This window comes from Myotis daubentonii, chromosome 4 (genome assembly GCF_963259705.1).
Source record: "Myotis daubentonii chromosome 4, mMyoDau2.1, whole genome shotgun sequence".
Taxonomy (NCBI): Eukaryota; Metazoa; Chordata; class Mammalia; order Chiroptera; family Vespertilionidae; genus Myotis; species Myotis daubentonii.
The window spans coordinates 57634319-57655904 of record NC_081843.1 but is presented as its reverse complement, the minus strand read 5'-3'; the positions used below and the strand labels follow the sequence as shown (position 1 = coordinate 57655904).

Here is a 21586-nt window from a genome sequence, read left to right as displayed (position 1 = left end):
AAAAGTCATTTTTATGTTTCAAATTCCAGAAAGTTAATATAGTACAAGTATTATTAAATGCTCAGAATTAACTTGAGAAATTTCCCACTTCCACTTCATCCTTTTCTTCAAAGTATTATCATTCTATTGAAAATATTAATTGTGGCCGAAACCCATTTAGCTCAGTGGATAGAGCATCGGCCTGCGGACTGAAAGGTCCCAGGTTCGATTCTGGTCAAGGGCATGTACCTTGCTTGCGGATCAAGCGGATCAAGCAGATCAAGGAGGCAGCAGATCAATGTTTCTCTCTCATTGATGTTTCTAACTCTCTATCTCTCTCCCTTCCTCTCTGTAAAAAATCAATAAAATATATTTTTTAAAAAAAGAAAGAAAATATTGTGTATCAGAATATATTTTAAAAATTGAAAACACAGACTATATTTTATATTTGTACTAAAAATATAACAGGATCATAAGGATCAGTCATTTATTGAAAATATTATATTATAATTATTTTAAAATTTAAATGTATTAATATTAAATAAATGTTAATATAATAAACATAGCATAAATATAATAAATATACAATAAATATATAACATACATAAATATTAATATAACATTCCACTGATAGGCTGACAATGCATAATTCTTACACAATGATGATCCAGTTATAAATCAGCTTTCTTTTCTTTTTTCTTTTTTCCTTTTTTCTTTTTTTCTTTTTTCTTTTGTTCTTTTTGTTTTTCTTTTTGTTCTTCTTTTGGATTCTTTGCAGTTGTAGTGAGGACATCAGTGTTTTCCTTTAGTAAATATTTGTGTAGGCTAAATGCAATAGAAGTGAAGAAGATGGTGGATAATTTGCAAAAAAAACCTAAATTAAAAAAAATACAATCATCAGATATGTCAATTTATTTAAAGTAAAATGTTTACAGAAAGACTGTCATTCACCAAAGAAAAGGTCAGTATATTTTATCTTTAAAGGTACCAATTTCCCATATGTAAAATGTAATTAATGTCATAAACATATCAAGTTATTTAAAGGAGATTTAAAAAAATGTTTACACAAACTTTTTTCTTTTTTTAAATTCTCACCTAAGGATATTTTTCCATTGATTTTCAGAGAGAGTGGAAGAAAGAGGGAAAGACAGAGAGAAATATTGATATGAGAGAAACAGATTGATTGGTTGCCTCCTGCACGTGCCCCAACCAGGGTACATACCCTTGACCGGGATAAAATCTGAAACCTATTGATTCACAGGCCAACACACTATCCACTGAGCCAAACCAGCTAGGGCTACAAAACCTTTTAATTTCTTAAACATAGAGTATTAGAAAAATGCAGCATGTGCTATTATTTTACAGAATGTAAAAAGAAAAATAGATTTCTATCTTCAAAACTTAGTCCTATATATTAAAAGGCTAATATGCAAAGTGTCCCCTCCACCAGAAGTTCGACAGGGAGTTCAATCTGGAGTTTGACCAGGGAGCGGGGCTGGCTGGCAAATCGCCCACAGCCCCTCCACCCAGGTGACCCCACCTCTGATCGCCCCCCAAACCCTGATCAGGGGTGGGGCTGGCTGGACCCAACCCATGCACGAATCCATGCACCAGGCCTCTAGTTAGTAATAACAACTGGAACATGTTTAAGTCATTTCATAAAGCTTTACTCTTCTTGAAATATTCATGATTTTCCAAATACAAACAGAAGTATTTTAGAAATATTAATTGATTGTATAGTGTTTTTAAAGTCATTTTCATGTTTCAAGTTCCAGAAAGTTAATATAGTACAAGTATGATTTAAAAGTAGTTGAACTTTGGGTGAAAATAAACATGTTGATTAAAGTAAAAAATATTGTCCAGGCTGGTTTTGCTCAGTGGGTAGAGCATCATCCTACAGACTGAAGGGTCCCAGGTTCGATTCCAGTCAAGGGCACATGCCTGCTCGATCCCCAGTGGGGGGCGTTGGAGGCAGCCAATCGGTGATTTTTTCTCAACATTGATATTTCTATCTCTCCCTGTCCCTTCCTCTCTAAAATCAATAAAAATATATTTTAAAAAATATTTCAGAGCAACAATATCAATTATCTAGCAATATTAATAATAGTGGCTTCAAAAGATAAAATAGAAAAAATTAATGAGTATACGACATTTATAATGACACAATATTTCATACATTTAAATACCATAGCCAAACACCATAAACAACCCAAATGTACATGAACGAGAACAGATAACATACAGTACATGCACAAAATTTTTTTTTTAAATTTAAAAGCACAAACTACTGCTATAGAATAACACGAATGAATCTCCCAAAAGCATAACATTAAGCAAGACAGATAAAAACAAATGATAAGAAAACACACCAGTATATATTATATAAAATTTCTATATATAAATTTATAGAATAGGCAAAACCAACATATTGTAATAGAAACATGAAAGAGGCTTATCTGTGGAGGAGGGAAATTGCTTGGAAAAGGGCACAGGAGAAATTTCTATAGCTTGTTTTGGTGCACCTGGTTCCACAGGTGCATTCAATTACCAAAAAGCCATCAAACCAAACACTTACGATCCATATTAGGTAACTGTATATTAATTACAAAAAAAAACACCTCAATTTTTTTTTACATTGCTGCTTGATACATTCTTCACAAACCAAACACACAATAGCCAGGACAAAACAAAACAAAACACTGTCTACACCCCAGTAGCTTTCTTTTTGCTTATTCACATTCACTAACCCAAAAAGTTTAATTTTTGTTTGCTTTAGAAATATTTTATAGCAAGTCAAAATTATGCAAGTGGAATCATACAATGCATATGCATTTATGTCCGGTTTCTTATAACATTATGTTTGTGTGATTCATTCATATTTTATGTAGTTGTGTGCTTTCCTTTTTCATTGTTGTATAATTCTCTTGTTGATTTTATCATAATTTATTATCTATTCCATTGTTTATTGGCTATTTGATTGTTCACTTATGTGAAAATTCTTTCTAGTCTTTTGTCCCACTGCTAGGGTCTTTCCGCATTAAGGGTTCAGGAATCTGGAGAAGGGCTGCGCATAAATGAATTGAGAGACTAGACAAGAAATATGTTTGGGCGACATGGGGGAGCAAGGGGAGACTCCACTTTCTAGTGAAGTGGGCTCTCTGAATCTCTGGAGCCATGGCTTTTTATTCCCACATTTTGCCCATTAGCAAAGCAGATATACATATCAAAGGTAAGGCCTGGTAAACAATAAAAGACCATCAGGTTGAGGGAACTGCCTTTGGCTGTTCCAGCAGCAGGTAATAATATGCAGATTTTCAGCCCTGCTGAAGGTGTCCATCAGTCTTCTGATGAACTTCTTGCATTTATTTTGCTAACTACTGGAATTTGCTTCCAGCAGTCCACTTTTCTATTAAGATATCTCTCCTTTGCGTATTACTTGTTTGTGGGAGTTCTTTATATATTTTGGACATTAGTTCTTTTTCACCTTTTTTACCTTTCCCATTATCGTCTTCACTGCAGCTCTCTTTTCTGTCTTAACTTTGCTTTTGTTCAGAATTTAATAGTTTTTCATATAGTCTGATTTTTCTTTTATGGCAAGTGCTCTTTGTATCCTGTTTATGAAATCTCTTCCTACTTTAAGGCCATGGAGATAGTCTCCTGTTTTTCTCAAAAGGCTTTATTGTTTTATCTTTTACATTTAGATCTACAATAAATTTAGAATTGATTTTTGTATACAATTCAAGGTAGGGATCAAGATATATTTTTAGATATGAATATATAAAATGAGCCATTCGCCTTTATTTGAAGACTGTCTTTTATCATTGCAGTGTCTTCGTTCTTTGCCATAAATCAGTTGAGTGTGCATGTGTGGGTTTGTTTCTGGATTCTCTATTCTGTTCTATTGGTCAGTGTGATGACACTTGCATTAATATCCTACTGTATTAATTATAGCTTGATAATAGGTTTTGATATCTGATAGTATATCTATCCTTCAATTTTGTTTCATCTTTAAGATTCTCTTGATAATTCTTGGACCTTTGGCTTTTATATGAATTCCAATTCCCTAGTGAATTAAAATAATATATATGTTCTGAGATGTTGTTTGTGATCACTCAATGCTATAATTTAGAAATAGCATTTTCAAATCTTCCTATCTATAAACATATCCATTTTTTTCATTTATTTACATTTTAATGTCTCTTTAATAAAATTTGTAGTCATCATTATAGAGGTTTTATACCATTTTCAATAGATTCTTTTGTTCTTGGTACTATATTTTTTATGTTATATTATTTTCGTATTTGGTTGTGCCTGGTATGTAGACACACAATTGATATTTGTATATTGATGTATAATAAGAAGCCTTACTAACTTTACTTATTAATTCTAATATGTTGTATTTCTTTGTATGAATGTTAATTACAGGGATGTTCACTTTATAAAAATATGTTGAGTTATACATTTATAATTTGTGTTCTTTACTGAATATGTGTGTGTGTGTGTGTGTGTGTGTAAATACATATTTCAATAAAAATTCCACCAAAAAAATAAAGAAAATAAACATGGTGATTTAAAATAAGAAATATTGCAAAAGACAAAAATCATCTCTCTAGTGCAATTAAAGAAAGAGCTAACACCCAGAGGGAATGGCTCAGTATTTGAGCATTGACCCAGGAATAAGGCGGCACTGGTTAGATTCCCAATTAGGGCACATTGTTGGGTTGCAGGCTCAATCCCCTGGTAGGGGTATGCAGGAGGCAGCTGATTGATGATTCTCTCTTATCATTGATGTTTCTCTCTAACTCTCTCTCTCCCTCTCCCTCCCTCTCTGTCTAAAAATAAATAAAAACATAAAACAAATTAGGGATGTTATGTAATCTATACTAATAAAAGGATAATATGCTAATTAGACCAGGTCGATGGACATCAGACTTCCTTCTGAACAAAGCCATGGTGGCAGGGGCCGATGCAGAGGTGGTTAGGGGCAATCAGGCTGGCAGGGGAGCAAGCAATTAGGGCTGCGATCAGGCTGGCATGGGGAAGCAGTTAGGCTGCGACCAGGCAGGCAGGCAGAGGCCGTTAGGAGCGATCAGGCAGGCAGGCAGACAGGTGAGCAGTTAGAAGCCAGGGATCCCCACAGGGATCAAGTCTAAACTGGCAGGTGGATATCCTCCTAGGGTTCCCAGATTGGAGAGGGTGCAGGCTGGGCTGAGAGACACCCCCCACCCCGTGCACGAATTTCAATTTCATGTACCGGGCTTCTAGTTTTTTTTTTTTATCAAAAGGGAGAAAGCTGATGGGAATCCTTCATTTGAGGTAAAAAGTATGTAATAAGTCATTCCAATGATCAGAAGAATTTTCTTGCTGCCAAAGGGATAGGATAAAAATTTTACCAACTTTTTTGAGTAATAAAACATTTGAGATGATGAATGCCACAGTCTTCCTCCACAGGGGAAATTTTTTTGGACATGAAATATACAAAAATAGAATTTTAGGATTAAAAAATCTACTTAATTTCAGTGTGGGCTTCTAGGGCTCATGGATCCCTTTTGAATAAGCCTTGATCCGTAGTAGCAGCGTACATAGAACTTCTTGTGTAGTGTTCTACATCCACACTGTCCAATAGAGCAGTCAAACGTGACCGTTAAGCACGTATAATTTAGCTATTGTTACTGTGAAACTGAATTTTTAATTGCATTTAATTCTATTACATTTAAATAGCTATATGTCGTTAAAACATACCATATGGACAGTGTAGCTCTAGAATCTCTTACTTGTCTTCCAAATTTACTGTGGTTAAAATAACCTGAGGTGCTTTATTAAAAATGTACATGTCTACCACTAATTCTGGTATCCAAATTCAGGGCTTCATGACTTACATTTTTAGCAAGCACTCCAAGTTTTTCAAATGACTCATGGAATACACTTTAAAATGTACTAGTTTACAATGAAATTGCCACAAATGTATATTTCTATTACAGTTTCCTGTGTTTTCTGTTTCTTACTGTAATTTCCTATGTTCTTTATTATTGTTATCTCATTTAAGTAGCTCCTTAGCAGGATCTATAGCAGTTTATCAACTTTCTCAATTATGTGCTATGTTTTAAAATAGTTAAGCATGTTACAGTTTTATCTAAAATGAAAATTAAAAGGCTGAGCAGTATTTTAAGAGGACTTCCTTAATGGTTTTGTTGAATTATCTCTGGAAAAATTATCTTGACTCCTTAAATGTCATTTTTACTTTTTAATGTTTTTCTTAAATTTTACTTTATTCAGGTTAAGTATTGACTAAGTTTGCTGGAAAATTAATCTCTGAATTAGAAGGTATTACTGTATACTGTTTATCAAACAGATAATTGTTCCTGTTAAATATTATAGTCTATCATTACGTGGTTCTTTGAATTGCTGAACTCACTTAGTAAAATCACAAAACACAAAAGCACTTTAAAATATTTATCACACCAATAGCATCTACTAGTATACATTAAAATCATTCAATGTTAATAATGATTAAGACTTCAGAAATTATGTAGTCTAAACCCTCCTTTTACAAATGAAAACATTGAAATACAGGAAGATCTAGTGAAGTCTCCAAAGTAATACAAGCATATCTAGACTTTCCCAACATTTTGCCCATAGCTCACACCACCATAGGATCTCAATTCCTTATATCTCTTATTTGTTCAATCATTACTGAATGCTTGCTATGTGCCAAGCACTGTTATGTCATTGAGCATGAGACAATATGAAATTTACATTTAAGTGGGGTAAGAGTACATTGATGCTCTTTAGTAGTGCCAAAAAAAATATTTTTTAATCAGATAATCTTTTACTGTGGAAAGGGAAAGGGTCACAAGGTCAAATAACTTGGTTACATGTGTATGCAGGCAAAATTACTCCCCAGCCCTGATCCATTTGGCTCAGTGGATAGAGCATCGACCTGCGGACTGAAGGGTTCCAGGTTCGATTCCGGTCAAGGGCATGTACCTTGGTTGCGGGCACATCCCCAGTAGGGGATGTGCAAGAGGCAGCTGATCGATGCTTCTCTCTCACTGATGTTTCTAACTCTCTATCTCTCTCCCTTCCTCTTGTAAAAAATCAATAAAATATATTAAAAAAGAAAAAGAAAAAGAAAAATTACTCCCCAAATTAAAATTCTGATAATCACCACCCTTTACTCAGGAATAACATAAAACAACAGTGTATTTAATGTAGTGACCCAAATGTTTACATAAATTCTATAGTACTTTAGTTTCCAAAATATTTCCTATGTAATAATATAAGGCTTCTTTAATCATCAAAGTATCCATTTGTTCATTGTTTATTATTACTGTACTTTACTTTAAACAACCATAAGGTTTTAAAATAACTTTACCTCTTTACATTTCTTCAATAGATATTACTTACACATTCCTAAATATAGGTAGGCCATTTTTTTCACGTTATAGATCAAACAACTTCCTATGTTTCCACAGTGTCCACTATCCCGAAAGGTACAAGAACTTTCTCCTATCATATTAAAAACTATTGGTCCAGGTATACCCCCTATAAAAAATACAGTAATTGTTAATCCTCTATAAAAACACTACAGGGTGGTATCAGTATAATTTTTATCCTAAAATTAAACATATATCTAATATAATAAAAGACAAACATACAAATTGACCGTACCTTCACTACGTCTTAAGCCACACCCACCAGCCAATCAGAGCGACTATATGCAAATTAATCCAACCAAGATGGCGGCCGGAAGCCACAGAGCTGGAGCAAGCAGGAGGCTTGGTTGCTCCAGTGATGGAGGAAGCCAAGCTTCCCACCTGCCACAGCTGGCTCTGAGTTCCACTCAAGGCAACGAAGTTTCAATTATAGAAGGTAAATAACCCCAGATACTTGCTTTCAGCCAGCCGTGGCCACGGAGCTGGAGCAAGCAGGAGCCAGCTCTCAGCTCCACTGAAGGCAACAAAGTTTCAATTATAGAAGGTAAATAAATCTCAGAATAAAAAAAAAAAAAAAAAAAAAGGAGAGGCTGGGAGCTTAAGTCGCCGGGGCGGGGGTTGGCCAGCCTGAAAACAGCCCTCAGCCCCTCACCCAGACTGGCCAGACACTCCAGTGGGGACCCCCACCCTGAAGGGGGTGTGACCAGCTGTAAACACCCATCAGCCCCTCACCCAGGCTGGCCAGGCACCCCAGTGGGACCCCCACCCTGAAGGGGGTGTGAACAGCTGTAAACAGCCATCAGCCCCTCACCCAGGCTGGCCAGGCACCCCAGCGGGACCCCCACCCTGATCCGGGACACCCTTCCAGGCAAACCAGCTGGCTCCCACCATGCACCAGGCCTCTATCCTATATAGTAAAAGGGTAATATGCAAACTGACCCTAACAGCAGAAAGACTGGGAATGACTGGTCACTATGACACACACTGACCACCAAGGGGCAGACACTCAATGTAGGAGCTGCCCCCTGTTGGTCAGTGTGCTCCCACAGGGGAAACTCTACTCAGCCACAAGCCAGGCTGATGGCTACCAGTACAGCGGTGGTGGTGGGAGTCTATCCTGCATCCTCAGCAGCGCTAAGGATGTCCGACTGCAGCTTAGGCCTGCTTCCCGCTGGCAAGTGGACATCCCCCGAGAGCTCCTGGGCTGCCAGAGGGATGTCTGATTGCCAGCTTAGGCCCAATCCCCCGGGGAGCAGGCCTAAGCCAGCAGGTGGTCATCCCCCAAGGGGTCCCAGACTGTGAGAAGGCACAGGCTGGGCTGACGAATGCCCCCCCAGTGTAGAAATTTTTGTGCACCGGGCCTCTAATATATATATATATATATAATCACTGTAAACATAACATTTTAAATTATCTAGGAATTGATCCTGGATAATAACATAAAATAGTCTAAAAATTTACTTGTAGATAATATTGTTAATAATTAAAATCATGTGTTTTTGAAAACTCCTTATCCCTGTAAGCAGGGGTCCTCAAACTTTTTAAACAGGGGGCCAGTTTATAGTCCAGGAGGGCCGGACTATAGCTTAAAAAAAACTATGAACAAATTCCTATGCACACTGCACATATCTTATTTTGAAGTAAAAAAAACAAATGGGAACAAATACAATATTTGTATTTGCATGTGGCCCGCAGGCCGTAGTTTGAGGACCCCTGCCTGTAAGTATAAAAAATTGATAGATTTGCATTTTTTCATGATGGTGTGTTCCTGTTGTCATTTAGTTGGCATCTCAAAATTGTTGTGAATTTTTGAGTGAAATATTTAAGAGAAAGGTATTTTAAACATAGATACTAAAAATTGATTTTAAGAACCAATGTCAGAAATCCCGGTCTCAGTTGAGTGCTGTCATGCTGCATATAATGGCTCAAGGTAAAAAATCCTAGGCCTACTATGCTTTTCCTCTATTTCTCACGATAATTTTCCAATCCATGATAAATCTTTGTAACACTAACTCCAAACATATATTGGATGTGTTGATTTTTCTCTCTACGACAACCCCAGAATCCAATTTAATGTGAATATGATTTATATATTTATCGAGAACCTCCATTTCCATTTTTTCTACATTATATTCTAATTACTAGAGGCCCGGTGCACAAAAATTTGTGCACTGGTGTGTGTGTGTGTGGGGGAGTCCCTCAGCCCAACCTGTGCCCTCTCATAGTCTGAGACCCCTTGGGAGATAATCACCTGCTGGCTTAGGCCCGCTCCCTGGGTCGCAGATGACAGGCCCGGATCCCGCGCTGGGATGGGCAGTGGTGCACGCTGCCCCGCCCCACCACCCCGGGTTGCAGATGGTAGGCCCGGATCCCACGCTGGGGTGAGCGGCAGAGCATGCTGTCCCACCCCGCCACCCCGGGCCGCACACGGGAGGCTCGGATGGTGGCGGACGGGCAGCGGCTCGCACTGTGCCGCCCCACCTGCAGTATGCAAACTTAATGGCCATCTTTGTTGGGTTAATTTGCATACTCTACCGATTGGCTGGTGGGCGTAGTGACAGTATGGTCAATTAGCATCTTTGTCTTTTATTAGTGTAGATTATTTCTCCCTCTAGCAGCAGAATTATATTTTAAATGTAAATCAGATAATATCTATCCACAGCCTGAAATTCTCTGATGGCAAAGCCCTATTTAGAGATGGTCTATATCTGAAATATCACCTTATCCTACCCACTCCCATTCAAAAATGCATGTTTCACTGGTTTCTTTTCTGTCTATGCAGTTGCTGTTTGTTATGCTCCCTCTTCCATTACAAACCTGTCCTTGTCTAGTGGACCATTGTTCACTTTAAAAATATCCTCTATTTTCCCCCAGTTAAAGCTAATTTTAACCCTGCCTACGGATATAGCTATAGAATGATTTCTCTGATCCACATCAGAGCCACACTTAAATTTTTCTACATTCTTGACTTCATTTATCATGTCTTTCAGTCTTCAGTCCAATCTTGTTTCCTTACCCCACCAATTTTTTCAATCAACTTCTTGAATTGAGATCCTAATATAGTAATAAAGTGGATTTGAAAGCTAGTTTTTGCTATTTTAAGAAAGCCTGGAGTACAGAGTACATTATCCTCAGCAAAACTAATTTGTACTTTGGATACAAATCCTTAAAAATATCAGATTCAGTGACTCTGCTAATGAAATGCTTAAAAGCACTAGTCTAAGTTATTGACTTCCCAAATATAAAGCAATGGATAATTACTATGCTTATGTGTTTTATTTCAGCTTACCAAACCAATTGTATGAGCCTGATGAACATACTTCTGATCAAACAGATGATCTCTTCTAATCTACACTAATAAAAGACAAAGATGCTAATTGACCATAACTTTGCCATGCCTCAAGCCACACCCACCAGCCAATCAGAGTGATTATATGCAAATTAACCCAGCCAACATGGCGGCCAGCAGCCACGGAGCTGGAGCAAGTAGGAGGCTTGGTTGCCCGGGGAATGGAGGAAGCCAAACTTCCCGCCTGTCCTGAGCCGGCTGTGGCCTCTGCTCATGGCAACAAAGTTTCAATTATAGAAGACAAATAAATCCCAGATACCTGCTTCCAGCCAGCCTCCACTGGGAGCTTGGGTGGCTGGGGGGCTTGGCCAGCCTGCAAACAGCCATCAGTCCCTCACCCAGGCTGGCCAGGCACCCCAGTGGGGAGCCCCACCCTGAAGGGGCTGTGGCCAGCCTGCAAACTGCCATCAGCCACTCACCCAGACTGGCCAGGCACCCCAGCAAGGCACCCCCACCCTGAAGGGGGTGTGGCCAGCCTGGAAACAGACATCAGCCCCTCACCCAGACTGTCCAGGCACTCCTATATAATAAAAGGGTAATATGCAAATTGACCCTAACAACAGAAAGACTGGGAATGACTGGTCATTATGACACACACTAACCACCAGGGGGCAGATGCTCAATGCAGGAGCTGCCCCCTGGTGGTCAGTGTGCTCCCACAGGGGGAGCTCTGCTCAGCCACAAGCCAGGCTGATGGCTGCCAGTACAGCGGTGGTGGTGGGAGCCTCTCCTTCCTCCTTAGCATCACTAAGGACGTCCACCTGCAGCTTAGGCCTGCTCCCTGCTGGCAAGTGGACATCCCCCGAGGCCTCTCAGGCTGCCAAAGGGATGTCTGACTGCCAGCTTAGGCCCAATCCCCCAGGGAGCAGGCCTAAGCCATCAGGTGGTCATCCTCCGAGGGGTCCCAGACTGTGAGAAGGCAGTCTGGGCTAAGGGACCCACCCCCCACCCGCCGAGTGCAGAAATTTTTGTGCATTGGGCCTCGACTTGAATATAATATTAATGCATATTTTATGTGACAGGATGGGTTATATTATATTTTTACATTGTGTTGTCTCCTAATTTCTACAAAGCAACTCCCCCATTCACTTGTTTTGCTGTTTGCCATTATTATCTGTTTGAAATTGTAAATGTACATGTAAACAAATAGATACATGAAAATATGAACATTTCAATGCAATAATAAATTGCTAAAAGTTCATACCAAATACTCTCACAGTCATATAGGCCAAACCCAAGGCCAGAGAACGTAGTTTGTCAGGTACAGTCCTGCAACCAAATAGCAATATTATTAAAACATTGTTTTTATTAGCTACAGAGAATGTTTTCTAGATTCAAGGTTATTTTTTTCCTGTGTATGGATTAAACTAATAATCCTTGGCCAATTAACGGAGTTTGATCTGCTTCAATTAAAGAATTATAACTCCTCCCATTTCTCCATATCCTGCCCCTTGCCAACCAATTCCAAATATTTTGCTCTTCACAAGAAGGAAGCAATTATGGCCCAACTCCCTGCCCAGCATCCTGAAAAAAAAAATCATAGTTTCCCCACTTCTCTTTCTTCATTCTTTGGCACACACCCATTGTTTTATTTCCTTATTTTTTTTTTTAAATATGTTTTCTTTCCACGCACCCACCCTCCCCCAACCTTCTTTTAGAGATTCCTCACTCTGTTTCATGCTTCTGTGTTTCTGGATGAATTCTGTTTACCACTTTATTTTGTTAATTACATTCCACATATGAGTGAGATCATATAAGACTTGTCTTTCTCTGACTGGCTTATTTTACTTAGCATAATACTCTCCAGGTCCCTCTATGAGGTCTCAATGGGTAAGAGATTCTTCTTTTTTATTTCTGCATAGTGTTCCATGGTATACATGTACCACAGCTTTTTCATCCATTCATTTAATGATGGGCACTTGGGCTGTTTCCGGATCTTAGCTATTGTTAATTGTGCTGCTATGAACATAGGGGTGCATAATGCTTTCTGATTGGTATTTCAGGTTTCTTAGGATATATTCCCAGAAGTTGGATCACTGGGTCAAATGGGAGTTTCATTTTTAATTTTTTGAGGAAACTCCATACTGTTTCCATACTAGCTGCACCAGTCTGCATTCCCACCGGAGGCATAGAAGCATAGAACAGACTAGGAAATCTCAGAGGGAAGGCAGGAGTGGGTGGTTGGGTGGAAAGAGATCAACCAAAGTACTTCAATGCATATATGTATAACACATGGACACAGACAACAGGGAAGGTGAAGGCCTGGGGTGGGGGTGGGGTTAGGATATAAAGGATCAATTGGGGGGGGGGGGGGGAGGACATATGTAATACTTTCTACAATGAAGATTTAATTTTTTAAAAGTCTAAAAAATAAGAAGAGGGGAGAGATGGGAGTGGGCTGGAAGAGGTTAATGGGGAATAAAGGAGGACCTATGTAATACTTTCAGCAATAAATATTTTTTTAAAATAAAAATAATAAGAAATAGGACTTGTATGCATGCATATAAGCATAGCCAATGGACACAAGACAATGGGGCGTAGGGGCGGCTGGGGGAAGGGCAAGGGGAAAAAAAAAGAAACATGTAATACTCTTTGTAATACCTTAAGCAATAAAACAAAATTTTTAAAAAAGTAGAAATAAAATAAAATTATGTCCTAAGTTCTTTACTCTTTTACAGTTTTCCCTCTTGCATCACCTTCGAAATTATTTTCAAGGTATTCTATCTAAAATGCATATCTGAAAAATTAATAAATAAATAAAATGCATATTTGGTCACTTTTACTCCTGAAGTTTATTGTCAATGACTTCCAGGTATACGCAGGATAACATCATTCACATTAATATGGCAAAGAAAACCATCCATTATTAGGCCCTTAGGAAGCTCAAATCTCCTTGTCCCATTTCACCATCATGCTACTCCTATCATAACAAAACTCCTTGCCCACATATTTTATGCATTTTGCCTCTACTTTCACTGCTCACTTTTCCTGTTGAAAACTTGTCCCAAGTCTGCTTGCATTATGAGAAATCACTTATCTTCATAACTTAAAGTGCCATATCTTCTGTAAGTTTTCTAAATTTTCCTAGGTAAAAATTACCATTTTCTTCACTTTGTTCTGGGTTAGATTTACAAGCTTTAATCAAGGCACCTCTAACTATTCAATCTACTTCTTTTTAAATGTTTTTCTCCCCCTATTCAACTCTAATCAACTTAATGTCAATGTTCATATCTTATTGGTCCTTATAGTTTCAGTGCCAGACATATGTATATATTAGTAATAAAAAAGCTGCTTCCTATATTTTTATGTCCAAGTTTCGTCTCCCATTTAAGTTGCAAGCTCATTGCCCTGGCCCAGTAGCTCAGTTGGTTAGAGTGTTGTCCTGATAAGCCAAGATATCAGGTTTGATCATGGGTTAGGACACATACAAGAATCAACCAATGAATGCATAAATAAGTGGAAAGCACCTCTCTCTCTCTCTCTCTCTCTCTCTCTCTCTCTCTCAAATTTATATTAAATTTTTTTAAAATTGTAAGCTCATTAAAAGCAGAGACCACATGTGCCCAATTCAGATTTTATTTCTGCACATATTTATTCATGTTCTCTAGTCTACTTTCTTAGGGGGCAAAAAAATTGCTCCCCATGACTTAAATTTTTGTTAGCCCCTGAGAAAAAATAAATTTAAAATAATGACCCATTTTTTCTGTTACTGTGATAAAAATATTGTATTGTCAATTTTATATATTCTAGAAAAACAAAGGAATAACAATGTTATTTTAATTTAGAATAATGTTAAATATATGTAACAAAATTCTAAAAATTGTGTCCCTTTGTTGATAATACTAATGTTTTCTCATAGTTAAACTGGCTAATAGAGAAGTAAATATTTAATAAGTATCTATAACCAATGACTCAACATTATAATTTGATCTGTGTTATAATTTTTTTTTATTGCTTAAAGTATTACAAAGGGTATTACATATGTGTCCTTTTTTTCCCCCCGCCCTTGACAGTCCCCTAGCCTCCCTTACCCCCCAGTGTCTTACGTCCATTGGTTATGCTTATATGCATGCATACAAGTCCTTCGGTTGATCTCTTACCCTGATCTGTGTTATAATTAAGAACTTTCCTATATTTATGAATTTTCAAGGTGTGGTAAATTAAGTATTTAAATTTAGTTTTGTTTTAAGATAAAGCTAAACTAAATGGGTTATCTATAGACTATGCAAATACAGTAAACAATTAGACATACACATAAATTTTGATGATGTAACAATTTGCCTATATATGAATTTTCCATGTTAAAGTTAATTACTTAATTTGAACTAAATTTGATATCAATGGGCTTTATGCAAATAAATTAGCTTAAATAGAGAATTAAATATACACATTAATTTGGACAATGTAACAATTTCTCCTCTAGCAGTTCCTACAGTGAAACAAAAGAATAAACCATTTACTACAATATTGTAAAGCTTCCTAAAATTGTCTTCTTATATGCTAAAAAACAATTAGTATGAATAATAATATACATACCGAAGGATGGTCAGCATGTTCGGTATAACAGAAAAACAAGCAAAAACAATCATAGAAAAAACAAAAACAATGAACATAGGTAATTTATAGCAACTTGATTCACATATCCCAGGTATGGCATCAATAAAATCACCTTGCTCATCTGAAATTGCTATTCCTTCATCAATGCAAGAACAATTGAAATATGTCTATGATAAATAAGATGGAAAATTATCTTTTAGAAATATAATCATAAAGCAAAAACTTATTACTGTAAAATAAAGCCAAATCAATAACTACATGGAGACTAGCCAGTTGTATCAGTAAATGCCCTTACATTAAATCTGCCAGTCATCATTTAGAAATGAAACATTAATGACATGTCCAAGCTATTTTACCTAACAAAGACTTGTGTGTGTGTGTGTGTGTGTGTGTGTATGTGTATGTAATTATTGTTAGGGAAAATTCTACTAATTTAAGAAATTCCACCAAAAATATTTACACCTAATTGCACAAATAATTTTTGGAGAACTATGTAAATTGAGGGCAATTAAGTATAATGTAATAAAATTGAACTTTAGCTGAGATTGGAAATATGGACAGTTACCCAACTGTGGAAGGTTTTGGGACTATACTGCAAAGATAAGACTTTATTTTGTATGTAATGATGGCAGGGCTATTATCTATTCAGCAGAGTAGGCCTTGTTTAGGGCACTAATACATTAAGGACACATACAACTGTTGTAATTCTAGTGTCTTTTAAAATTTTTTAAATGAATATAATAATAATTAATCCAGCCTGGATCATATTTGTCTTCATACTAATACAGGTATACATTGATTTTTAAAAATTAATTTAATTAAATTTTTTTTTTTTTTGCTTATAAAGGCAATGTACCTAGGGCCAATGAAAGTCACAATATATCCCTAAGTGGGAGCCAATGAAAATTTGGGGTAGTAGTTGTAGGGTTGATAATTCAAGAAAGATGAAAAAGTGATATTTCTAAGAACTAACCAGAGTTTGAAGATACAGAGATCAGTTAGCAATTTACTAATCTATTTAAAATATTTTAGTTTAAAAAATTATCATAAATCCAACAGAAATATGGATCTAGGTTACTAGTGAAGGTATTAAGAGGTTAAGAAAATTGACTTGAATCAATGAAAAATAAATTTAAAAATAAATTAATTAATTTTAAAAAATGACTTGAATCTGATTGATTCATAAAATGATGCTCCAAAAATCATCTCAGTTTATTTGTAGGAGTTACTAAGTAGTTACTAAATATGCTTTAAAAAAAGAGAGAGAGAAAGAGAGAAAGAAAAGAAATATCCAAACTGCCAAGTTATCCATTCCACCATATTTTCTTAAGTGCTTCTGTACTAAATACTGAACATCATTCTAGGTGTTGTGGAAACACACTAAACAATACAATAGAAAGTAAGGGCTCCTGGGGTAAAGTTATCATAGTGAGTGACTACCTCAATGACTCAATATACACTGAGCAGAGATTTGAAGAAGGTAAGGCAGGGAACCATTGGTTATCTGAAAAAAGTACATCCCAGGTAGCAAAACAAAATCATGCTTAAGAAAAGCAAGGAGGAAAATGTGGCTAAAGCAGAGCTAACATGAAGTAAACTTAAGAGAAAATAAAATTGGAGTAGTGAGAGGAGATTCAATTATACACATTTATTATATAGGACTAGAGGCCTGATTATATAAAAACTGATAAATAATTACAAGACCAATTTAAGAACTTTGGTTTATAAACTTAGTAATGTGAAACCATTGGAGGAATATATGTATAAACCAGAGGCCTGGTGCACGAAAATTCGTCCACTCAGCGGTGGCAGGGGTCCTTCAGCCTGGCCTGCACCTTCTCACAGTCCTGGAGCCCTCAGAGGATGTCCAACTGACAGCTGAGGCCCCCTCCCTGGGGTCTAAGCTGCAGTCTGGCCTCCCTCTGCAGGAGGCGACCAGGTGGTCTGGTCAGGGAGCAGCGTGGCCGGCGAGTGGCCGCCCCCCCTTCCCCCAGTCACCTCTCTGTTGCTGCTGGTCACCGCTGCCCCCTGATCACTATCCCCTCCCTCTGCCTGCTGGCACACGCCTTGGCTGGCCTGGTGCTGCCTGCTCGCCAGCCCCATCCCCTGTCAACCAGTCATTCCGCTGTTTGGTCGATTTGCATATTACATTTTTATTATATAGGACTAGAGGCCTGATGCACGAAATTCATGAAAGAGTAGGCCTTCCTTCCCCTGGCTGCTGGCACCAGCTTCCCTCTGGCATCTGGAACCTGGGCTTCCCTCTGGTCACTGGCACCTGGGACCCAGGCTTCCTTCCAGCTGCCAGCAGGCACCCAAAACCCAGCTTCCTTCGCAGCCCCAGCTTCGTCCGGAAGGACATCTGGTCTAATTAGCATATTATAGATGATATTTTAAAATGTTACTTAGCTATTATATTTAGACTACGGGTTTCATCTATGATTGTTAAGATGAAAGCAGAGACAACAGTTAAAAATCTCTTGAATCAAGCCCTAGCCAGTTTGGCTTGGTTGATAGAGTATCGGCCTGCAGACTGAAGGGTACTGGGTTTGATTCTGGTCAAGGGCACATGCCCAGGTTGCGGGCTTGATTCCCAGTGGGGGCATTCAGGAGGCAGCCAATCAATGATTGTCTCTCATCATTGATGTCTCTCTCTCTCTCTCTCTCTCTCTCTCTCTCTCTCTCTCTCTCTCTCTCCCTCTCTCCCTCTCTCCCTCTCTCCCTCTCCCTCTCTCTCCCTCTGAGGAACAGCAGCCTCGTGAGCAGCCCGCCCCGATTTGAATGGATTTTCTGAAGGGTTTTAGAGTAGAAGTGTTTATCAAAAGGAGAAAGTCATGTGGAGGCTTCCTTGAAAGAAACTAAGACCTTCTGTCCAGAGAGGCCATTAGTCCATGGTTCAGAGAGAGAACCAAAACAATAAACACAACTTCACTGTTTTTCACCATCTTTCTGATTTTTCCACTAGAACTCCTTATTATTTTTATCCAGTCAGAAGCTGGAAGGCAAAAGAGCTCTCATCCTATAGATCAGTCTCCTGGAACAATGAGGAGGGTAAAGAAAGGTGAAAAGTAGATGTGGATGTCAGACATAAGATATCTACTACAACCAATGGTTAGAGGCTATAGAATCTAGGCTGACTAAGGGCAGAAGTGAAAATATGAAGAAGGCTTAGTGAATAGATTATAGAATCACAAGATATCAGGCTCTGGGAGGATCAAAGAACTATGGAATTATATTCAAAGAGATATAACGAAAATGCCAAAAGTTATATCAAAATGAAATAGTAAAATATATTTAATTCAAACAATAAAAAGGAAGGTAGGTCTTTTTAAAAATACATTTTTATTGATTTCAGAGGGGAAGAAAGGGAGAGAGAGATAGAAACATCAATGATGAGAGGGAATCATTGATTGGTTGCCTGCATGCCCCACACTGGAGATCGAGCCTGCAACCTGGGCATGTGCCCTGACCAAGAATCAAACCATGACCTCTTCGTTTATAGGTTAACACTCAACCACTGAGCCACACTCGTGATCAGGAAGCTATATCTTAACCCACCATGGCAATAATTATAATAAATGTCAATACTCTAAAAACTCCAATTAAAAGACAGATTAATAAAATTGAAGAAAAAGCAAAACCACATTATATGCTGGCTACAAGAGACACTTTACACATAAAGACACAAATATTTGAAAAACAAAATGATAGAAGTAAGATGCACCATGGAAACAATCAGCAAGAAAAAGCTAGAGTGACTATTTAATATATAAAATTTAATATATTACTTAAAGACAAGAGTATTACCAGAGATGGAAAAAGAGATTTTATAAAGATAAAAGGAACAATTAGATGTGACAATTATAAAAAATTATGCACATAATAGCACAGCCTGAAAATACATGAAGCCAAATAATAATTATATTAGGAGATATTTTTCATACACACCGTTCAGGATTTAATATAATATCACAAGGCTTGCAAACTGATAAGAATATTTAGCTTAAAAGTAAGAGAGAAACAAATATAAGTAGGTTCAGAGTTGATCTAGATAGTGTACTTAATAGCAAGAACTTTAAAATCACTCTGAATTTTTTTAAATGGAGGGTAAAGTGAATAAAATATCTTAAACGATGTGAAATTTAACAGGATTTGGATTCTACAAAAACATAAATGTTAGAACGTAAAAATATGATGAGTAAACTTAGAACCTCTTACTGGGCTTAAAAGTAGATACTGGAGAATAGAGAATGCGACAAGTCAACAGAAAGTATCTACATTTAAACAAACAGATGAAAGGAGATGGAAAAATAGAGAAAAGAACAAAAGAGTATTGGACACAGTGGAAAGGTCTATTGTAGTCTCTGGTAGGCAGAATTCTAAGATGTACCTAAAATTCCCACCCTCCCACCTAGGACCGCAGCTTAAGCTGGGGGCCGAGGTGGCTAGGGGTGATCAGGCGGCAGGGGGGCAAAGTAGGGGCAATTAGGCCAACAAGGGGGCAAGGTAGGGGCTATCAGGCTGGCGGGGGGGGGGGCAGTTAGAGGCAATCAGGCCACAGGCAGGCAGAGGTAGTTAGGGACAATCAGGCAGGCAGGCAGAGGGGTTAGTGGCAATCAGGCAGGCAGGCAGGCGAGCAGTTAGGAGCCAGCAGTCCCGGATTGCAAGAGGAATGTCCATCTGCTGATTTAGTCAGACATCCCCCAAGGGGTCTCAGATTGGAGAGGGTGCAGGCCAGGCTTCTAGTTTTATAATGATAGCTATATCAGCTGCTGAAAAGAACTAGCCCCAATGAGAAAATTAAGAAAACACAAGATTTCTTTTACATCTATGTAAGGAAATTTGAAGATCTTTGGTGGCATAGATAAGAAGAATACGTATGGGTCTCAATGAGGCAAAAATGCTCAGGAATAATATCAATATGAAGGGGATATATCTATTTTCAGTTTTAGTAAAGCTGTGAATTTTCTATAGGAAATGAGAAACATTCAGAGGTATAGTATGTTCACCATTCCTTTGCAAATTTTTGCACAAGTGCAATTAGAGAGCATCCAATTCTAACTCATGTTGACCCTGATCAAGTTTTGAAAATGAATAATCAGAATTATTTCTAAGTTGACATATTTTCATTGAAAAAATACTTTCCAGAGGGAATTCCATTAACATCATTTAGATACTTGATCATTTTTGTATATGATGTTTCTTTTACTAGTATTTAATTTTGATTTTGTTTAAAATGATTTTTATTGGTATCAATTCTTTCCCCCTTTGAAATAATGCATATTTTATCCATTAATCAGTTGCATCCATATAAAATTGTACTAATCATAGCTTCTGCTATTGTCAGTTTTCCTTCAGAGCCATTATTTCTATCAAGACTAAGGGTGTCCTGGGTAATTTTTGTTGTTGTTTTTTTGTTACTCCTCACTGGAAGATATTTTTCCATTTATCTTTAGGGAGAGTGGAAGAGTGAGGGAAAGACAGAGAGAAACATTGATGTGAGAGAAACACATCGATTGGTTGCCTCCTGCACATGCCCTGAACAGGGCCCAGGCTGGGGAGAAGCTTGCAACTGAGGTACATGCCCTTGATTGTATTCAACTCCAGAACCCTTTGGTCCACAGCCAATGCTCTATCCACTAAGGCAAACCATCTAGGGCCTGGGTAATTTTGAAGAGATCTAATTTTTGTCAAAAAATTTTTATTCTGGGACCATTTAAGATCTTGCTCTCCAGCGTGTGTCATCAATTTGACTTAAATAAAGTCATAAAAATTCTCAAAAATATTTTATTCTTCTTTCAATTTTTATTTAGTATCAAATGTTATTACACAGTTTGACTATTTTGTTGGTTATTTCTATCACTGTTATTCATTATGAATTATTCCTTAGAGAAATACAAGAAAATCATAAAATTTTTTAATAAATACAAAAAAAATCATTAAAAGCCATTCCCCCCCAAAAGAAACTGTTCTGTTTTATACTGTGGTGACAACATGAGCATTTACAAGTCATTTACTTATTTCAGACAAAAATGGAGGAGAGGAAGTAAGTGGAGTATAAAGTACATTTTCTATAAGTTAATAAATTGTTGAAGATGGGTGATTGGCATATAAGAGTTTGTTAACTTTTCTATTACATTTAATGCTTTACACAGTAACTTGTTTTAAAGGTTTAAAATATATAATGTAACATATAATAATTTTTAAAGGGTATGCAACCTTTTTATATTAGTAGTCAATAAAAAACTAAAGATATATGAACCTT

At 37.4% G+C, this 21586-nt stretch overlaps 1 protein-coding gene across 1 annotated transcript in view; it reads right to left on the bottom strand.

The window, feature by feature from the left end:
• Positions 1-725: 725 nt before the first annotated feature.
• The window catches only part of SLCO6A1 (solute carrier organic anion transporter family member 6A1), a gene marked incomplete at its 3' end in the record, with an annotated part of 83999 nt that continues 63138 nt past the window's right edge, over positions 726-21586 (bottom strand). Inside the window, exons 10-13 of the mRNA XM_059691898.1 lie at positions 15301-15488; positions 11969-12033; positions 7387-7524; positions 726-853 (exon numbers count right to left, since the gene is read on the bottom strand). Of these exons, the coding sequence (XP_059547881.1) occupies positions 726-853; positions 7387-7524; positions 11969-12033; positions 15301-15488 (519 nt within the window). The remainder of the gene's footprint in view (positions 854-7386; positions 7525-11968; positions 12034-15300; positions 15489-21586) is intronic.